We start from the raw sequence: 18,565 nt of genomic DNA, 5'->3' as shown, positions 1-18,565 counted from the left end.
GAGTGCCGTAATTCTGTGGACGCAAAAGTAACTCTGAACATGAGCCTCACTCTGGGCACTTATAACTGCGAAGGATTTCTCGCAGGAGCGCAGTATATCGCCGACTGTCTAATACCTGAATGTGATATCTTATTTTTATGCGAAACCTGGCTAGGCCGTGCCCAGGGTGCTTATCTGGAGCATGCACTCTCCTCTCTAAGTTCCGAAGAATTTCAGGTATTTCAAGAATTCGCCATGGAACTACCACCAGGGACTGGAGATGGCAGACCCCACGGTGGCGTGGCTTTTGTTTGCCGCCGTCAAGCGGGGCGCACATTTCGCGCTGTAGAGTGTAATGATTCTCGTATCTGTGGAGTTACGATTGTGGAGCTGAGCCATCCTCTTATAACGATAATTGGCTGCTACATGCCGTACTGGAATTCATCTGCCGTAAATTTTGAAGAGTACACAATCCTGACGGGGAAGCTTGATGCATTATTCTCTTCGCTAAGACCCTCAGCTCCAGTGGTGCTTGCAGGCGATTTTAACTGTGCTCTGCCACCACTGTCACCAGAACTGCGCCCACCGGGCTGGCACCGTCTTCGGGGTTTCTCTCCGCTGAGTCTTCTAATGCAAGACTTATTGGACGACCACGGACTGACAGTCGCCGAGTTCCGGTTCTCGCAACCAGTGGCGTACACCTATGCTCGAGCTGACGGCCAATCGCACATCGATCACATCGCTGTACCGCAATGTCTGGTGCCTCAAGTTCATGATTGTCGCATCGTAGCCCCCTGTGTGGATAACCTGAGCCCACATCTTCCGGTCCTTTGCAGCGTGGTGCTGCCGTCTGCCTCAGCTGGCACCAGTCTCGATGTCTCCAGCCCTCCACTAAATATGGGTTCCATCCATTCAGAAGTACTAGATTGGAGTTGTCCAGAAAAACTGCAGATATATTTGTCTTCTCTGGACGAGCTTATTGGTGCTTGTCAGCTCACCAACGGTGCCACCCCGGATGAGATTGACGAAGCAATTACACGATGCATACATACCGCTGCGCGAATCGCCGGATGCTCCAAGTCGCGACGTCCCCCGAAGCCCTGGTGGTCGCCTGATGTGGCAGTGGCGCGGGCAAGGCGCGGGATCGCACTCGTTTCTGGCATCAGATATGGGTAAACTGTGGCCGTCCTACCCTCTCAGCAGTGGCACAGTGCTATCAGGCTGCAAGATCTGCTTACCGTCACGCCCGCAGACGTGCAGCAGTGACGCGGATCGAGAGCGAGGTCCACACTCTCCGACTGCTCCGCCGTGACAAAAATCTGACAGCCTTCTGGCGACGTGTGCAACAGATACGGCGTAATGGACTCAAGTCGGCCTCTGATCTATCCGCCGCCGACTTCCGCACCCACTTCCAGACGGGGACTAATACTTTGGCAGACCAAAACCGGGGTTTCTACACCAAATCTGTGATTGCTGTCTCACCAAATATCGGTATGTCTTGCACCAAATAAATTACAGGTTATTTGAACCAAAACCGGAATTTCTGTACCAATCTAGTCTTTTCTACTGAATTCTGGAAGGTTGCCAGGTATTTACGTTTGTGTGTGGATATCTTCACCAAAAAGCGTAACAATGCACCAAATGTAATTTCGCCGCACTAATTGATTAAATGATTAGGTAATACACGTCTTTGCATCCCAGTAAACATGCCGACGTCGGCCCGACGTCGGTCCAACCTCGGCACGACGTCGGCTGGATGTCGGATATGCCCGCATGTTCCGACGTCCAGCCGAGGTCCAGCCGACGTCGGGCCGACGTCGGACCGAGACCAATTGCTGAGGTCCAGCCGACGTCGGGCCGACGTCGGGGCGACGTCGGACCGACATCGGCCGCTGTTTTGACCGTTAAAATAATATAAAATACATGTTTCATGTTTCATAAAGAGCTTCTGTATTCAAAATATCCTCAGGAAACTCAAATCTTCCTCCACGCCGCAACCCCCTGATCCGGACTGGACGGGAAACTTGATCCCATTTGGGATTGCCCGTAAGCCGAGCTCGCCCGTAGCCGGGTGCGGTGAGTGCTTGGGGGCTGCTCGGCCTATCCTTTGGTCAGGCTCAGCCCCGGCAACTCACCAGGGCCGGGCCCAGTTCATATAGAAAGGCCAGTCGGCAAGTGTCACTTTGCCAAAGTGCCACTTATCAAAGGGACACTTTGGGAAACGTTGGTGCAGGTGTGTAAGAGTGGCTATATGAATCCATTGTGGGGTCGCCCTTTCCAATCAGTGTCACGTAACAGCAATGCGACCAGGGACTCTATATGAACTGGACCCAGGGTGCTCGCCAAGAAGACCAATGTCTCCATCCTATGATCCTTCCGGCTCTGAAATGGTCTTGTCAGACCGAAAGGACATAAGCCAACAAAACAAACCAAATTCGTTAGCTGGCTGCGTGGTGTAGTGGTTAGCGCACTAACCTCGCATTCGAATGACACGGGGTTCGAATCCCATCGCCGGCTGATGCTTTTGGCGTGTTGTCCCAGTAAACATGCCGACGTCGGCGACTGGGGGGCTCGAATCCCGCCGCCGGTTGATATTTTTGGCGCGTTGTCCCAATAAACATGCCGACGTCGGCCCCGTCGGTCCAACGACAAACGATCTCGTCAACCTCGGCAAACGATCTCGGCCCGACGTCGGTTCGACGTCGGCTGGACTTCGGCTGGACGTCGGAACATGCGGGCATATCCGACGTCCAGCCGATGTCGGGCCGAGGTTGACCCGACGCTGGGCCGACGTCGGGCCGAGCCTCGGCCCGACGTCGGGCCGACGTCGGCATGTTTACTGGGATATGAGTTCGGCAGAGCCGCCATCCCGCATCACCTTCTTGCCCAGAGTTCATCATGGCAAGAGCAGCTTGTTGATCAGCCAGATCAACCCAGATGGTCTTCCAGGCAAATTAGCCTTGATGCTTTTTGGCACTTGGCTGCACTCTGCCCGGAGGGGTGTTCCCTCCCTGACCACTACTAACGCGAAACTGAGCGGAGGGGTGTTCACGGGCACCGCACACTGCTGCGTCCGGTGTGTGCGGTGCGTCCAGCAGGCGTGGGGGTAGGGGATGGGTTGGCGGGCGGCTCTGACGTCACGGCTGCGTGCGGTGGACGGTCCGCTGTGGCCAGTCCCGACCGGCCACAGCGGTCGCTGTGTGCGGTCATAGGTGCGGTGACGGAAGGCTGACGTAGGGACGCAGTGGGCGGAGCTTGGAGGCTTGTGCGGTCCGACCGCACACAGGGCCCGTGAACAGCCCTCGGGAGTGGTCTCGGATTGAAACTCGCTCAAGGAGACATCCGATTCCTCCATTGCTGGCTTTCCTCTACAAGACAACTGCAAAGCTAGAGGATCTGTAACTTGTAAGAGGATTGATTTGGTTATACACGGGTTTGCACTATTCCCCGAATTTCGAAAAAGTCCGCGCTGGGAGACACAACTCAACGAACGACGCGACACTCAACGACCAAAGGACCGAAGCAAAGGTTAGGGGACGCTACCGAACCGAGGACGCTCCATTTCGAAGCGTCGCGGCACGCCGAGTCGCTGCCAGCGCTGCCAGAAATTCTACTGAAATTATACCATTTGATCCAGTAGATAAAACATTCCTACTAAAATTGGTGCATTCTTGCATGTATTTGGTGGAAGGAATTCACTTTTTGGTAAATTTGTACTTCATTTGGTAGGGTTTTCCCTAAAAATGGTCGAGTTGCCTGAAAATTCCTATTTTGGTGATAAATTTTACTTATTTTGGTAAAACAAATTCCTGGTTTGGTGCTAACTTACCAATATTGGTTTAAGATGTCACATTTGATGAATATTTACAAGATTTGGTGCATTTTTACACTTTTTGGATCTGACAAAAAATGGAAGCCCTTCCAGACTGTGCACCAAGATAGTCACAGGCAACTGACTCTGGACCAGCTCCAAATTGCTGAACATGTAGATTCTCGACTAAGGAGAATCCGTAACGATGCATCCGAAAGAACGGTTTCAGCTGGACAAGTAGCAGGCCTCATTCACCGGTTACAGCGTGGGAAGGCACCTGGTATAGACGGCATCACGGCGGAGCACCTTCTCTATGGTCAGTCGCCTTGTCTCCTGTCAGCTCTGGCGCACCTTCTCTCTGTCTGCCTGTCCACGTGTAGCGTGCCAGCTACCTTCGCTGACAGCGTTATTGTACCCGTGTTGAAGAAATCTCAATCGGACCCTAACTGCTTGGACAACTATCGACCGATTTCAATCACAACCTGCGCATCTAAGCTGCTCGAGCTGCTAGTGCTAGACGAACTGAACGCCTCATTTGAACCTCATCATCTGCAGTTTGGTTTTATCTCCAATCGGGGCACCGTGCAAGCGTCTCTGTTGGCTGGAGAGACCATACAGCAGAATCGAGCCAGGGGTCTTCCTGTTTTTGTCGCAAACCTTGACGCGAGGAAATGCTTTGACCGAATATGGCATGACGGTCTGTTCTTCCGTCTGGAAGACTATCTTAGCGACTACTGCTGGTGCCTCATGGTCACCTGGTACCGCCACCTCTCTGCAAGGGTGACTTTTGGTGGCGCCACATCTGAAGCGTTCCTGATCTGCAGGGGCACCAGACAAGGGGCCATCTTATCGCCAACCCTTGCAAACATCTTCCTCTTACCTCTTATTGAGGTCCTAGATCGCAGCGGTCGTGGAGCATATCTACACAGCCAGCACGTACCCGCTATCTGCTACGCTGACGATATTCTCCTTATATCTGCGAACGCGCGTGACCTCGGTGCAATGCTGCAGATGGTGGGAGAATTCGCGGCTACTTGGCGCCTCGACTTCGTTCACCCTGAACCGGGAAAAACCAAGAGCCATTGTATTATATTTGGACAGGAACTATTCACGAGCACACCGAGGTGGACACTGTCAGGACAGCAGCTGCAGATCCGGCAGACGACCGAGCACCTCGGTACGGTGCTTGATGACAACCTCAGCACAGACAGCCACGTGGCTCAGCGCATCAGGCGTGCTTGTGCATCATTCTATGGCCTCACACCCCTGGGCAATTTCACCAACCGCCTGACTGCTGCTGACAAAATCTTCCTCTGGAAGACAGTAGTGCTGCCGGCACTGATCTTCGGCTGTGAGACGGCTCCCCTCAGCTCCGCCGACATTGAGCGTCTAGACTCGCGACAGGCTTCGCTGATCAAGGCAGCGCTGGGTCTGCCGCGTTCTGCGCACCATACGGCTCTTTTGATTGCTGCTGGGGTGCCTCGCATCGGTGAGGTGCTGCGAGGTGATGCCCTCCGCGCATTCCGTAATGCTTTCCGCGCTGACCACCGTCTTCGCCAAGCCTACGTCACTGGACTGGCCAGACTTGCTACGTACCCCGAGCAGTTGGATGGGTCGTTTATTGGCCACGTATATAATCTGTGTGGTGGGAATTTCGGCGCTATCATGCACATCGCTGCTGGGTACGTCGATCACGACATAGTCCGGGCACCACTCCAAGAAAGCGGTCTTATAGACAGTTTGAAGATGGTTTTGGCAAGCAACTGTCAGGCCTCGCGGCGCCTGTTAAGACTACTAACCTCCTGAGTGCTGATTAACTGTGTGTGTGGGTGGGTGGGGTGGGGGGGGGGGAGTATGTATCTTTTTGTCGCATGACGATGCTGAATAAACAATAATAATAATAATAAGCAATGAGTGACCAGCCTGTCTCTCCGCCAGTGGCACCGCGGATCGACCGCACGGCCATGACGGAGCTGAAGCTGCGCGCCGGACAGACGATCGAGTTTGACGTGCCCGTCACCGGCGAGCCGCCAGCAACCAAAAAATGGACATTTCAGGTATGTTTGGAGTTGTGATAAAGCATCAATACTATCCGGTAGAGGTAAGACTCTTCAACAGATGAATACGAGCGGACCTTTGGCTAAGACGAAAATTCGTAAAATGTAAAAACCAAGAAAATTATGTCTCGGATATTTTCGTTAAGAAAAATTGGGTCTTCGTGATGCTGTTTTTTTAGCGCAGTTTTTGTCTTCGAATAAGAGCAACACAAAAAGCAAACCTTGCAAAAAAAAAAAAACACTCCTGCCGCTCTGACGTCTATCCCCCTGCACCCCACCACGTTCGCAGTCGAGTCCCCTGGAGGCGTCTGACCGGGTGAAGATCACGCCCGAGGACTACCTGATCAAACTGCGGGTGTTTGACGTGAAGCGCGCCGACTCCGGAGACTACACGCTGACGGCGGAGAACCGCAACGGACGGGACACCAACACCGTCCGGGTCAACGTAATGGGTGAGCCAGAGACTGGGACGGTCAGCGAAGACAGAGTACCGACTGGGAAACGAGGGATTCGTGACGTTTTGGTATGAATAGGCAAGGAATTCAGCATGTTGACAATCAGACGCTGTTAAACGTTTCTTTTGCCGTTTAGTCATGTACACAGCATAACTGGTATTTTGTACCCTTTTGCCCTTTGACCACACTTTTGACCATACCTCCCTCCGGCAGATGTGCCGTCGCCGCCGCAGGGCCCGCTGCGTCACTCTGACGTCACGAAGTCGGGCTGCACGCTCAGCTGGAAGGTGCCCAAGGACGACGGCGGCTCCGACATCACCCACTACAGCGTGGAGAAGATGGACGCCGACACCTTCCGCTGGGTGCCCATCGGTGACAGCCCGCGCTGCCACATGAAGTGAGTTCAGTGACAGTCCGCGCTGCCACCATTAGAAGTGAAACAATTAGACCTGAGCCGCCGTTTTGAGAGTCGTGTGATGGCTGGGGAGTGGGGATAACTACCAGTCCATGTCGAGATGGGCAATAAGTACACGAACTGGGTTCTTTCCATCGGTGAGTTGCTGAGATCACGGCACTATTCACATCAAACTTTCACATGACTTAGTACTGTTATGATCAGGCAAACGAATGACTTCATTACAACCTTCCCCGTTTCCCACAGGGTGGACCACCTGATTGAGAACCACGACTACAAGTTCCGGGTGTACGCGGTGAACCGGATGGGCCAGTCGCTGCCGCTGACTGGCACCGATACCGTCACCGCCAAGGACCCCTTCAAGAAGCCCGACAGGCCCGGAAAGCCCACGGTCAGTTCAAGCCCGAGAACTTGGCATGCATTTCAGATGATAGTCTGATTAAACGATCGTAAGACGCAAAGACGAGAGGGTTATGAGAGTATAATCATGTAAGTCACCTTTCATGGCTAGAACCCACAATCATTTAACATCAAAGCCAGGCAACATCATCTTGTCATATAGGACAAAGCTCGTCTTCGCTAACTGGATCGTGTCCGCTGTCCTCAGGCGACCGACTGGGATCGGGACCACGTGGACCTGGAGTGGCCGGCGCCCAAACAGGACGGCGGCTCGCCTATCAGCAAATACATCATTGAGAAGAAGCCCAAATACGGGTGAGTACTGAGTGCTACTGCAAATATGGACCGAGAGGCTTTCATATACCTGTGATTCGATTGAGTGTCCAAGGCACTTCGCTTAGCCTGACGCTCTCAGTGACCTACAGCCATGCCTAGCCCTCGGTATAACACAATTGACCTGACTTCACCTGACTTCACCTGAGACTGACATCTGCGACTCAACTAACCGGATCTCAATCCCCCGTCACTCGACAATGACACTGACCTGACCTGGCCTCCCCTCCACCAGTATGTGGGAGAAGGCCGCCGAGGTGCCCGGCGACAAGACGCGCGGCACGGTGCCGGACCTGAGCGAGGGTGAGCAGTACCAGTTCCGCGTGATCGCCGTCAACCAGGCGGGCCCGTCGGAGCCCGGAGAGTCCAGCGATACAGTCACCTGCAAACCGCGCTTCGGTCAGTGTACGGGGAACATGGGCGACAGCCGGGCATAGGTACGGACACTTTGTCGGACTTAGAGCCTGCGATGAAAAGTTGAAATGCTGAAAAAAATACATACAATCAATCATTCATTCACTCATTCATTCATTCATTCATTCATTCATTCATTCATTCATTCATTCATTCATTCATTTATTCATTCAGACCTATACTCTATACTTAATGTTCCCGAATCTTGTTCCACAGTCAAGCCATCGTTCAACAAGTCTGCTCTGGAGGATCTGGTGGTTCGCGCTGGAACCCGAATTCAGTACAACATTCCCTTCGAGGGATCTCCGAAGCCGAAGGTAAGCCACGCTCCACTCGGTATTCCTCCGCTGAGTGCCCTCACTTATGAAACAAATATGCTATCCACATTGTTCGGGTTATCTCGTGGCCGCAATAACCCTATTCCCACCCTCCCTGCGCGTGCAGGTGCAGTGGCAGGTGAGCGGCAAGGTGCTGGAGCCCTCGGAGCGGGTGGACCTGCAGACGTTCTCCGGCCACACCACGCTGGACATTCCGTTCTCGCTGCGCTCCGACTCGGGCCCGTACCGACTGACGCTGAGCAACGAGCTCGGCTCGGACTCGGCGCAGGCCACCGTCACCGTGCTCGGTCAGTGGGGGAAGGGGGCTAAGCAAAACAGTTATGGGCTAGAGCAAGGGCGCTATGGAATGTTCATGCGTCTTCCTTCGGCTATAATGCTGACTTGGAAATAGCTAAAGCAAACTCGAATACGCCTCGAGTCTTTGTAACAGGGATATATCTTTGCCATTTAAAGTTTCCTGTTAACTGAAGCAACGTCCTGTCTTAAGTCTGTCAGCGATAAAATTATTGTTCGACGTGGCGTATCTAACCGTTGCCCGCCCGGCTCTCTGTCCGTTAGACAAGCCGTCGCCGCCTCAAGGCCCGCTCAAGGTGTCTGACGTCAACAAGGACGGCTGTAAGCTGGCCTGGCGGGAGCCGGAGGACGACGGCGGCTCTCCCATCACCCACTACCTGGTGGAGAAGATGGACACGTCCAGAGGCACCTGGACAGAGGTCGGTAGGGGAAGGTGGGGTAAGACGGCCCAGCGGGGCAAGACGGACCACCAGCCCTCCCGGCTGAACCGCTGCTGGTATCTACTGCTTTATGCACTCACTATGTTTGTTTTCCTTCGTAACAATGGCCACCTTGAGCTCATGCTGCTAGGATGCATAGCTTTTGAGTTATTGAGAAAAATGTTGTTTTTCGTCAAACCGATCTAATATAAGAGGTCTACGGGTGATTCAATTACGCCGCCTTTCTTGCATGATTAGTTTCTATTTTGCACTTAACTGTGAAGAACAAAGTTATAAACTTAGTTATAGTCACACTTTAGGAAAGGCAACTGGTTTTGCAATGTTGGGCTATTTGACATATACGTCATGATAATGACAGAATTTAGGTTTGGGGCAAGACGGACCACTGTGGTCCATCTTACCCTGTGGTGGTCCATTGTACCCTGCATATGGAAAGTTCTTTTCCAAAACATTGACACAAGTTTAAGTAAGCTAATTTTTCAGGAAGGAGTCTTTGTTGCATGTGAGCCATGCATGCAGGTGCTCAGTTAGCATGCATTCATGCCAAACGACAATCAACATACATGTTCCCAGCTTTTAGCTGCACTTCCATCACACATGAGTAATGAATAAAGGCTCATTTTGTTATTTTACCATTCTGGTTACTTTTTCTTACAAGAGTACAGAGCAGAAGTGTAACACACATGAACGGATAGCAGGCACTGCTGGGTGGTCCGTCTTACCCCACGTTTTTTCTTGTCTGAGTTTTTGACATGTCCCTCTTTAAGAGCATCCACCACCTAGATGTCTTTAATTTGAAATTTAGTCTTTACACATATCAACAGAGGAAGGATTGAGCATTCCGAAGACTATAAATAATATGAATTACGAGAGCAGTGTAGCAAGATATGCGGCTTTAAACCTTAGTGGTTCTGCCTCATTTACAATTGGACCATGAGTCCGTAAATACAGTTCTCTCTCTCTCTCTCTCTCTCTCTCTCTCTCTCTCTCTCTCTCTCTCTCTCTCTCTCTCTCTCTCTCTCTCTCTCTCTCTCTCTCTCTCTCTCTCTCTCTCTCTCTCTCTCTCTCTCTCTCTCTCTCTCTCTCTCTCTCTCTCTCTCTCTCTCTCTCTCTCTCTCTCTCTCTCTCTCTCTCTCTCTCTCTCTCTCTCTCTCTCTCTCTCTCTCTCTCTCTCTCTCTCTCTCTCTCTCTCTCTCTCTCTCTCTCTCTCTCTCTCTCTCTCTCTCTCTCTCTCTCTCTCTCTCTCTCTCTCTCTCTCTCTCTCTCTCTCTCTCTCTCTCTCTCTCTCTCTCTCTCTCTCTCTCTCTCTCTCTCTCTCTCTCTCTCTCTCTCTCTCTCTCTCTCTCTCTCTCTCTCTCTCTCTCTCTCTCTCTCTCTCTCTCTCTCTCTCTCTCTCTCTCTCTCTCTCTCTCTCTCTCTCTCTCTCTCTCTCTCTCTCTCTCTCTCTCTCTCTCTCTCTCTCTCTCTCTCTCTCTCTCTCTCTCTCTCTCTCTCTCTCTCTCTCTCTCTCTCTCTCTCTCTCTCTCTCTCTCTCTCTCTCTCTCTCTCTCTCTCTCTCTCTCTCTCTCTCTCTCTCTCTCTCTCTCTCTCTCTCTCTCTCTCTCTCTCTCTCTCTCTCTCTCTCTCTCTCTCTCTCTCTCTCTCTCTCTCTCTCTCTCTCTCTCTCTCTCTCTCTCTCTCTCTCTCTCTCTCTCTCTCTCTCTCTCTCTCTCTCTCTCTCTCTCTCTCTCTCTCTCTCTCTCTCTCTCTCTCTCTCTCTCTCTCTCTCTCTCTCTCTCTCTCTCTCTCTCTCTCTCTCTCTCTCTCTCTCTCTCTCTCTCTCTCTCTCTCTCTCTCTCTCTCTCTCTCTCTCTCTCTCTCTCTCTCTCTCTCTCTCTCTCTCTCTCTCTCTCTCTCTCTCTCTCTCTCTCTCTCTCTCTCTCTCTCTCTCTCTCTCTCTCTCTCTCTCTCTCTCTCTCTCTCTCTCTCTCTCTCTCTCTCTCTCTCTCTCTCTCTCTCTTAGCTGGTCCGTCTTACCCCACCTTCCCCTACATCCTCCCGGTCACAGGGGTGGCTGTATCGCATCGTGAACACTTGTGTGTTAGATGAGGGTGGGCTGGTAAAATAATTTGTCAAGCGGACTTCTGCATTTATGAAAAGGGATCCATAAAACATTAAATAAAATGTCGAATCACATTTAGTAACTCTTTATCTAGCGTTACGCAAACGAATGCCCCACCAAGAGGCAGCTGTATGGGAATAGTTTGGCTGTGCCGCAGCACCCGGACGTCGTGCGGCACAGTCTACCCACGCCATCTGAACTCCAGCCAAACATCAAGTCCCACTAGGTCCCCGATCACACTGTGTTGTCTGCATTCGCCAGGTCTGCCAGAGCTCGAACCTGAGCGCCGACGTGATGGGCCTGGTGCACCGCAAGGAGTACATGTTCCGCGTCAAGGCCGTCAACAACATCGGCGAGTCGGAGCCGCTCAAGACGGACCGCAGCATCATCGCCAAAAACGAGTGCGGTACGTAACAGCGATGGGATACATAATTGGCAGCGGAGAGTGTAAAAGGATTCAGGCGATCTCCTGTGGCGAACTTTTGGTTTATGAGGAATGTCGAGCATCGCTGAACTTTTATTTTAAGATATATAGAGCCGTTTCCAGCCCCTCGGGAGATGATTCGTCACCTGCAGTGATATCACTGCCATTTCTTTCCCGGTGCTGCAGGTGAGGCCTCTGATTTCATTTCCATTATAGTCACGGTCGATGTAATTTTCAATACCGCTGTCTCGCTCCCTCAGACGAGCCCGACGCGCCCGGCCGTCCCATCGTCACCGACTGGGACAGCGACTTTGTCGAGCTCGAGTGGACCAAGCCGCGCCACGACGGCGGCGCGCCCATCACCGGGTACATCATCCAGAAGAAAGCCAAGGGATCGCCCATCTGGCAAAACGCCGCCCGCGTGCCCGCCGATAAGACGAAGGTAGGAAGTGATAAGGGCGGGCAGTCGGAGTCCGGAGAATGACAGGTAAACTTGAGCTCATAGCTCAACTACCGATGACCAATTTATCATTGAAATCGAAAGCGCTTCCATATGTAACACTATGCGGATCAAACAACACAATAGGTTCTTCGTCATACGCTAAAAGGACCTGAGACACCCGACTGACCCTCCCGACCCCTCACAGGGTGTCGCGCCTGACCTGACCGAGGGTCAGGAGTATGAGTTCCGTATCATCGCCGTCAACAAGGCCGGCCAGTCGGAGCCCAGCGAGCCCTCTGACCTGGTCATGGCCAGGCCGCGAAGACGTGAGTTACGGATGTAAAGGGTTTCAAAAAACAAATATCATGACGCTTTTGTTTCTTTGTTTTGTTGGGAGCAACTCTTGTCAGCGCCGTAGCGCCGTGATATGCAATCTTCACGAGCCTGCTCCAAGCGCAAAGATCAAATATCATGCCGACTGATAGGTACGGTCAAATTCACTAGCAAAGGTGTGTGCCAAGGCCAAGATCATGCGGTAACCTATTGTGCCTCGTGTTTTCAGTGGCGCCCAAGATCAAGACGCCGATGACGGAGCTGCGTATCAAGGCGGGTCAGATCCTGCACATCGACATCGACTATGTGGGCGAGCCGGACCCGACCGTAGAGTGGCTGGTCAACGGACACCCGCTGCAGCTCTCCGAGAGGTTCGTACAGCTTGTATGCTTCGCACAGTTCTGGCAGTTCGAAGGGGGGGGGACATAATCGTGGCGTGATGTGTTAGGAAAGGGATTGGTGAGGACGAGGTACCAGTGATGACATTCAATAGGATTGGTACTTCGACAGATAAGAAAGGGGTGTCGAAAATATGTCGGTGACAAAGCATAGCATAGCAAAGCATGACAAAGCAATGGCAAAGCATAACTTAAAACTGACAGAAAGCCGCTGAAGCATTCCTCCGATATACGAAATCCACCGTTGCCGGACTTATGAAGCCAAGTGCCTCTGCCCCCAGGACGACGATGACGGCCATCAACCACCACACGGTGGTCCACTCGGTGAACGCGCAGCGCGGCGAGTCGGGCAACTACCTGCTGCGGCTCACCAACGACTCCGGATCCGACGAGGGTACGTATTTCAATAGCGAGTAAGACTCCTATGAGGATACGTAGCTCAACAGCCATTCATGCTGCGACAAAGGTGTGAAGCTCACCACCAATGTCAGGCTTTTACCAGTGGTGGCTTGATCCAATCATTCTTCAGCCGCAATGACCTCACCACAAGTCTGTCCATCCGTGACTATGCCCTCCTCTTTGTGCCAGGTGTGATGGAGGTGATTGTGCTGGACAAGCCGAGCCCACCGGAGGGTCCGCTCGAGTACGACGAGGTCACCTCCAGCACCGTGAGTCTCTCCTGGAAGCCGCCCAAGGACGACGGAGGCAGCCCCATCACGTGAGTCGCATGTAACGAACGCTCGGTGAGGGAATTTTGTCAAGCGAAGAGGTCTTATCCGAAACATTTTCTACAAATTAGAAGCTATGCCTAATAGTCTTGGCGTAACTAGTCACTTCGCTCTGCGACAGAAGGCCACGTCTTGCTCACATAGGACGTCATTAACTATTCGCCTATGTATGTCTAGTTTTAAACACTGTCTGCACCAAATCCCCAGCATCTGTGATCCACGCTTTTATCGTCTCCATCCTTATATTGGTCTGACTCCACCACCTACTTCAACACTCACAGCGCCTACATCGTGGAGAAGCGCGACCTGACGCACGGCGGCGGCTGGGTACCGGCCCTGCAGTACGTCGACCCCAAGAACACGCACGCCACCGTGCCGCGCCTGCTCGAGGGCACCGAGTACGAGTTCCGCGTGCGGGCCCAGAACCTGCAGGGGGTCTCCGAGCCGCTCACCACCGACAAACCCGTCGTCGCCAAAAACTCCTTCGGTGAGTCAGACTCCGAACTGGCCAGAGTCGAGTGAGTATTCGTGTGACACGGGATCAGGTTAGCCCTTAGGGTAAGATATGTATAGCTAAAATATCGATGACGATGAAAGGAGTCGCGATACTTCCCTGTCCATCCCAAAATCCAAGATCTTTCTTGAAGCACAGACGAAGACCACAGATTCCCAAATTAATCAGCCCATAAAGAGCGTACCCCAACGTTCCCTGCTTATCCCCGTATCTTTCGCTGACGACTGTGTCTCGTTGTTCGCAGGTGTGCCAGGCATGCCGGGCCGTCCGGAGGCGGTGGATGCCGACAAGGACTTCATCAAGATCCGCTGGCAGCCACCGCGCTCCAATGGCGGCAGCCGCATCACGGGCTACGACGTGGAGCGGCGCGAACACATGACCGGCCGCTGGACCAAGATCAGCAGGAACCCGGCGCCGGTAAGACGTCACAATCTTACCTTCGTACTAGCTAATCAGCCAACATAACTCACCGGTCAGGCCTTTTGGTCATCAATGAAGTGACAAACTCGGTCATGTTTGCGTTATATTTTTATTGTCGTCATAACCCATCATATTGTACCACTTTGTCTCCAGGGCAACGACTACCGGGACGACACGGTGCGGGAGGGAAAATTGTACGAGTACCGAGTGACGGCCATCAACGCCGCCGGACCGGGCAGCCCGTCCGACCCGTCCCACACCATCACTGCCCGGCCCATGAAAGGTGAGAGACGATCGTTTCACTTCACGTTTCCTAGGAAACACTCAAAGATCAATGACAAAGCGGCGCTATGCCAACAATGATATTCGAACATTAGGTATTTGTATAGTGGCGCTGACAGACTTGACGCGGACAGAGTGGATGTTGCTGTTATATGATCATAGCAGGCGACTCATCGGTTACTGACAAGCACCCCGGCACCTAACGTTCCATGTTCACCCGCACAGAGCCGCCGAAGCTGAACCTGGACGGCATCTTGGGCCGGAAGATCCGCGTCCGCGCCGGAGAGCCGATCGACATCCGGATCCCGATGAGCGGAGCGCCGCAGCCGACCGTCGAGTGGACCCGCGACGGCCGCAAGGTGTCTCACGGCGGCCGCGTCGAGGTGAGGGGACGAAAAAGATGGAATGTAGGAACCTTCCGTTCGGCATCATGCCTATGAAACGAGCCGTTTCACAGTTGAACTGCCGCGGCTGACTCACTCTGTTTTTTTTTTCTGACAGTGTTCCCCATCTTTGTACCGCCATTACCGACGTTCTACGGTGTTTCTTGTAGCGTTTCACTATTTGCTCCGCCTTCGTTGACGCCCTACTGTACGTCTGGCAGATGGACACGACGCCCGAGTACACGACGTTCCACATCCCGCGCTCGACGCGCGACGATGCCGGCAAGTACACGGTGACGGCGACGAACGCCTACGGCTCGGACAAGGGCGACCTGGAGGTGATCGTGGTGGACAAGCCGGGCCCGCCGCGCGGCCCGCTCTCCTACGACCAAGTCACCGGCACCAGCGTCACCATGACCTGGCTGCCGCCTTCCGACAACGGAGGCTCCGACATCACCGGTGAGGAGGAGGCGGTGGCGGGAGGCTGCCGGCCGGACGATGATGATGAATGAACGTGTTAGGAGAAACGTGGCCAATAGAAGGAAAGAAGGTCTGTAAGTGATGTCCGACCTTCAATGGAGAATCGTTTATGTCATCTAATGTTCATCAATCCATGTTTCTCGATGTCATTTCTTGACACTGAGAGGAGAATGCTAAGCCGTCGTTGTCTCTGCGCAGGTTACCAAGTGGAGATGGCCGACTACGGCATGGACAACTACCGGCCGGTGCCCGGCTACATCCCCAGCCCGACCTTCACCGTCAAGGGTCTCACCGAGGGCAAGCGCTACATGTTCCGCATCAGGGCCGAGAACATGTACGGCCTCTCCGAGCCGCTCTCCGGCAAGGAGGTTAGTGGTAGCGTTTGACATTGCGGAGATAAGGGATAGCTGTGGTAATGAGGGACTATCACGTTGCTGAGCGCCTCTTATCCCTTAACGACAAAACTTTTCTTAAAGTGAATCCAAGAATCTATAAAGCTGATATAACGCCGATTCCTATTGCTACTGACCCATCATCGCTGCTGCAGGTCACGGCCAAGAATCCGTTCGAGGCTCCGGGAGCGCCGAGCGCGCCGAAGATAGTCTCCTACTCACCGACCGGTGTCAACCTGACCTGGAACCCGCCAGAGGACAACGGCGGAAACCCCGTCTCAGGTCAGCCACGTCATGGACTGCAGCGGTTGTGCGGATGCTAGAGCGTTGCTGTTATTGCACTGGGTAGGGGCACTATGCTTATGCACTTTGACTTGTGTATCCAAATGTCATCAGAAGCCCTGCATAGCACAGGCGCTAAATACCACCTTCGATAGCCACATGCATGTCACCCTAATGCATATTGATAGCGTCAAAACCAGTCCAGTCACCCCTCCCTCACATTTCTCCTCCAGGTTACATTGTGGAGCGTCGGGACCGCGGCGGCCAGTGGATCAAATGCAACAACTACCCGGTACCCAACACGAGCTTCAACGTGGGCCACCTCTCGGAGGGCACCCGCTACGAGTTCCGCGTGATCGCCGTGAACGACGCGGGCCCGGGCAAACCGAGCAGGCCGTCCGAGTCGGTCACCTGCGGACCCATGACCTGTGAGTCACAGAGTGTCTGGGGGAGCGGACAGCCGCGGGTTGTGACCGGACTGGTTGATAGAAACTAACAAATGGACTTTGTTGTGGTTGATGCAGTGTAAAACGAGCTAGAGCCTAAGATCGTCTCTAATGAGTGACCGCAGTCCGTGCTATTTAGAACCTTCAGTGTTTCAAGACCTAAGATATAAAATCAATTGATTGCCCATTTGCACCTCTGCGACGAGTTAGGAACGAACGAAATTAAACAGCTTACGACAGCAACTTTTGCGACCAATCTTTGACCTCCTCCCTAATATGTTTTCAGACAAGCCGAGCGCACCGGAGGCTCCTCGTCCGGACCGTATCACCAAGGACTCGGTGACACTCTCCTGGCGGGCGCCCAACGACGGTGGTGCCAAGATCCGCGGCTACTTCATCCAGAAGCAGCCCAAGGGCAGCAAGGACTGGATCCCGTGCAACGACACGCTGCACCCGCTCAACTCGTTCACGGTGCCGGGCCTGACCGAGGGCGACGAGTACTCGTTCCGCATCATCGCCGTCAACGAGGTCGGCGAGTCCGAGCCCGGAAAACCGTCGCCGCTCATCAAGGTGAGAGGCTACTTCTTGTTACTCTAACAATGATATCCCACAGCTCATCTCATCTCTCATCTCATATATTTAACACATTCATTCGAAACAAACAATCAGTGTCGCTCGATTGGCGCAAAAATACCGGAGCACTTAACTCGGGGCGCCTCTCGAGTCCGCACAATCACACTGGGTGCCGCCCACAGCCTCGCAGCCGCTGCCCGCCACCGCGCAGACCGCTCTCAATAGATGTAAAGGCGCCGGCGCCGAGGGCAGCGCTCTGTGACCGGTGCTATGCTGGCTCGATGCTAACACCCGAATAAGCCAGGCTGTCCCGTGTCTGGCAGAAGCCTGCACCAAACCAAGGACATGATCCCAAGCATCACCCATCTTAAACTGACATTCTCCCTTACTGTCATCAGGTGGAGGAGCAACCGAACAAGCCGCACATCGACATCACCGGCATCCGCGACATCACGGTGCGCGCCGGCCAGGACTTCAGCATCCACGTGCCGTTCACGGGCTTCCCGCAGCCGGTAGCCACGTGGACGCGCGACGACGCGCCCATCGAGGACGACTCGCGCGTGCACCGCCAGCTGTCGGACGACTCGGCCAGCTTCGTGATGAAGAACGCCCAGCGCGGCGACACCGGCCCGTACAAAGTGCACCTCAAGAACCCGTCCGGATTCGACACGGCAGTCTGCAACGTCAAGGTGAGAAGGAAACATCGATTGGCTGGCATGGGCGTAGCGCCCAGGCCATGCCTGTCCCTTTGCTGGCCTGGTTTTCTCTACTAAACTAGGTCACCTAACACTCCCATTGTTTGACAGCTACGTTGACATTGACAATCCTACTGGCACAATGGACGCAACTGACCATGACTTCTCTGACTCGTCCCCCAGGTGCTGGACCGTCCGTCTCCGCCCAGCGACCTGCGCGCGGACGAGTTTGGCGGCGAGAGCCTCACGCTGCTGTGGAAGCCACCCAAGGACGACGGCGGCGCCAACATCACAAACTACATCGTGGAGAAGCGCGAGCGTGGCGCCAGGGACTGGACCAAGGTATGGCGCACACTGGCATCGATTTTGTATAGTATCCTAGATATTAATTCACCTCTCGTATGCATCGAGATGGACATGAACATGAACGACTTAGACAATAGACACTTCAATGACGGTGGAAATATAAGTGGTGCCAACATCTTACTTGTTAGTTCTCACAAGTCTCATTCCTTCAGAACAGTCCAAAATCGAGCACCATTCTCACCATCTCTTCGTCTCCCAGGTGTCAAGCTACGTGTCCGGCACGGCTCTGCGGGTGAAGAACCTGACCGTGGGCCGCGACTACGACTTCCGAGTCAGTGCCGAGAACCAATACGGTATCTCGGATCCGTGCCCGACCTCAGAGCCCGTCAAGGCCAGACATCCGTTCGGTAAGAACCAAAAGTACCAATGCC

The 18,565-nt window shown here is 53.4% G+C and overlaps 1 protein-coding gene and 1 long non-coding RNA gene across 57 annotated transcripts in view; one reads left to right on the top strand and one right to left on the bottom strand.

Annotated features, from left to right (window-relative positions):
- Nucleotides 1-18,565, bottom strand: part of LOC122386587 — a 162,178-nt gene that overhangs the window by 125,021 nt on the left and 18,592 nt on the right. For 6 of the 7 annotated variants that reach the window (XR_006257408.1, XR_006257404.1, XR_006257410.1 and 3 more), the window contains exon 3: nucleotides 7,661-7,831. This is a non-coding gene — a long non-coding RNA (uncharacterized LOC122386587). Of the gene's footprint in view, nucleotides 1-6,587; nucleotides 6,688-7,660; nucleotides 7,832-18,565 lie in introns of those variants that run through there. The other variant, XR_006257413.1, reaches the window with a different exon arrangement.
- The window catches only part of LOC122386338 (twitchin-like), a 133,114-nt gene that overhangs the window by 96,736 nt on the left and 17,813 nt on the right, over nucleotides 1-18,565 (top strand). For all 50 annotated transcript variants that reach the window (XR_006257385.1, XM_043375453.1, XM_043375653.1 and 47 more), the window contains 27 exons: nucleotides 5,729-5,847; nucleotides 6,137-6,299; nucleotides 6,516-6,699; nucleotides 6,964-7,108; nucleotides 7,325-7,431; nucleotides 7,685-7,848; nucleotides 8,080-8,180; nucleotides 8,308-8,488; nucleotides 8,760-8,914; nucleotides 11,298-11,442; nucleotides 11,721-11,902; nucleotides 12,108-12,228; nucleotides 12,465-12,606; nucleotides 12,915-13,027; nucleotides 13,222-13,351; nucleotides 13,643-13,848; nucleotides 14,120-14,292; nucleotides 14,449-14,578; nucleotides 14,803-14,960; nucleotides 15,182-15,419; nucleotides 15,639-15,808; nucleotides 15,988-16,114; nucleotides 16,348-16,542; nucleotides 16,847-17,130; nucleotides 17,532-17,822; nucleotides 18,012-18,170; nucleotides 18,394-18,541. Coding sequence is in view for 49 of the 50 variants with exons in the window: in XM_043375453.1 (XP_043231388.1) it covers nucleotides 5,729-5,847; nucleotides 6,137-6,299; nucleotides 6,516-6,699; nucleotides 6,964-7,108; nucleotides 7,325-7,431; nucleotides 7,685-7,848; nucleotides 8,080-8,180; nucleotides 8,308-8,488; nucleotides 8,760-8,914; nucleotides 11,298-11,442; nucleotides 11,721-11,902; nucleotides 12,108-12,228; nucleotides 12,465-12,606; nucleotides 12,915-13,027; nucleotides 13,222-13,351; nucleotides 13,643-13,848; nucleotides 14,120-14,292; nucleotides 14,449-14,578; nucleotides 14,803-14,960; nucleotides 15,182-15,419; nucleotides 15,639-15,808; nucleotides 15,988-16,114; nucleotides 16,348-16,542; nucleotides 16,847-17,130; nucleotides 17,532-17,822; nucleotides 18,012-18,170; nucleotides 18,394-18,541 (4,431 nt within the window). In the remaining variant the exon portion in view is untranslated. The remainder of the gene's footprint in view (nucleotides 1-5,728; nucleotides 5,848-6,136; nucleotides 6,300-6,515; nucleotides 6,700-6,963; nucleotides 7,109-7,324; nucleotides 7,432-7,684; nucleotides 7,849-8,079; nucleotides 8,181-8,307; nucleotides 8,489-8,759; nucleotides 8,915-11,297; nucleotides 11,443-11,720; nucleotides 11,903-12,107; nucleotides 12,229-12,464; nucleotides 12,607-12,914; nucleotides 13,028-13,221; nucleotides 13,352-13,642; nucleotides 13,849-14,119; nucleotides 14,293-14,448; nucleotides 14,579-14,802; nucleotides 14,961-15,181; nucleotides 15,420-15,638; nucleotides 15,809-15,987; nucleotides 16,115-16,347; nucleotides 16,543-16,846; nucleotides 17,131-17,531; nucleotides 17,823-18,011; nucleotides 18,171-18,393; nucleotides 18,542-18,565) is intronic.

The sequence above is a fragment of the Amphibalanus amphitrite genome, unplaced genomic scaffold (genome assembly GCF_019059575.1).
Source record: "Amphibalanus amphitrite isolate SeventyFive unplaced genomic scaffold, NRLGWU_Aamphi_draft 000016F_arrow, whole genome shotgun sequence".
In the NCBI taxonomy this organism is placed as follows: domain Eukaryota; kingdom Metazoa; phylum Arthropoda; class Thecostraca; order Balanomorpha; family Balanidae; genus Amphibalanus; species Amphibalanus amphitrite.
The sequence above is the reverse complement of the archived record's forward strand: the minus strand, read 5'-3'. Positions and strand labels throughout refer to the sequence as shown.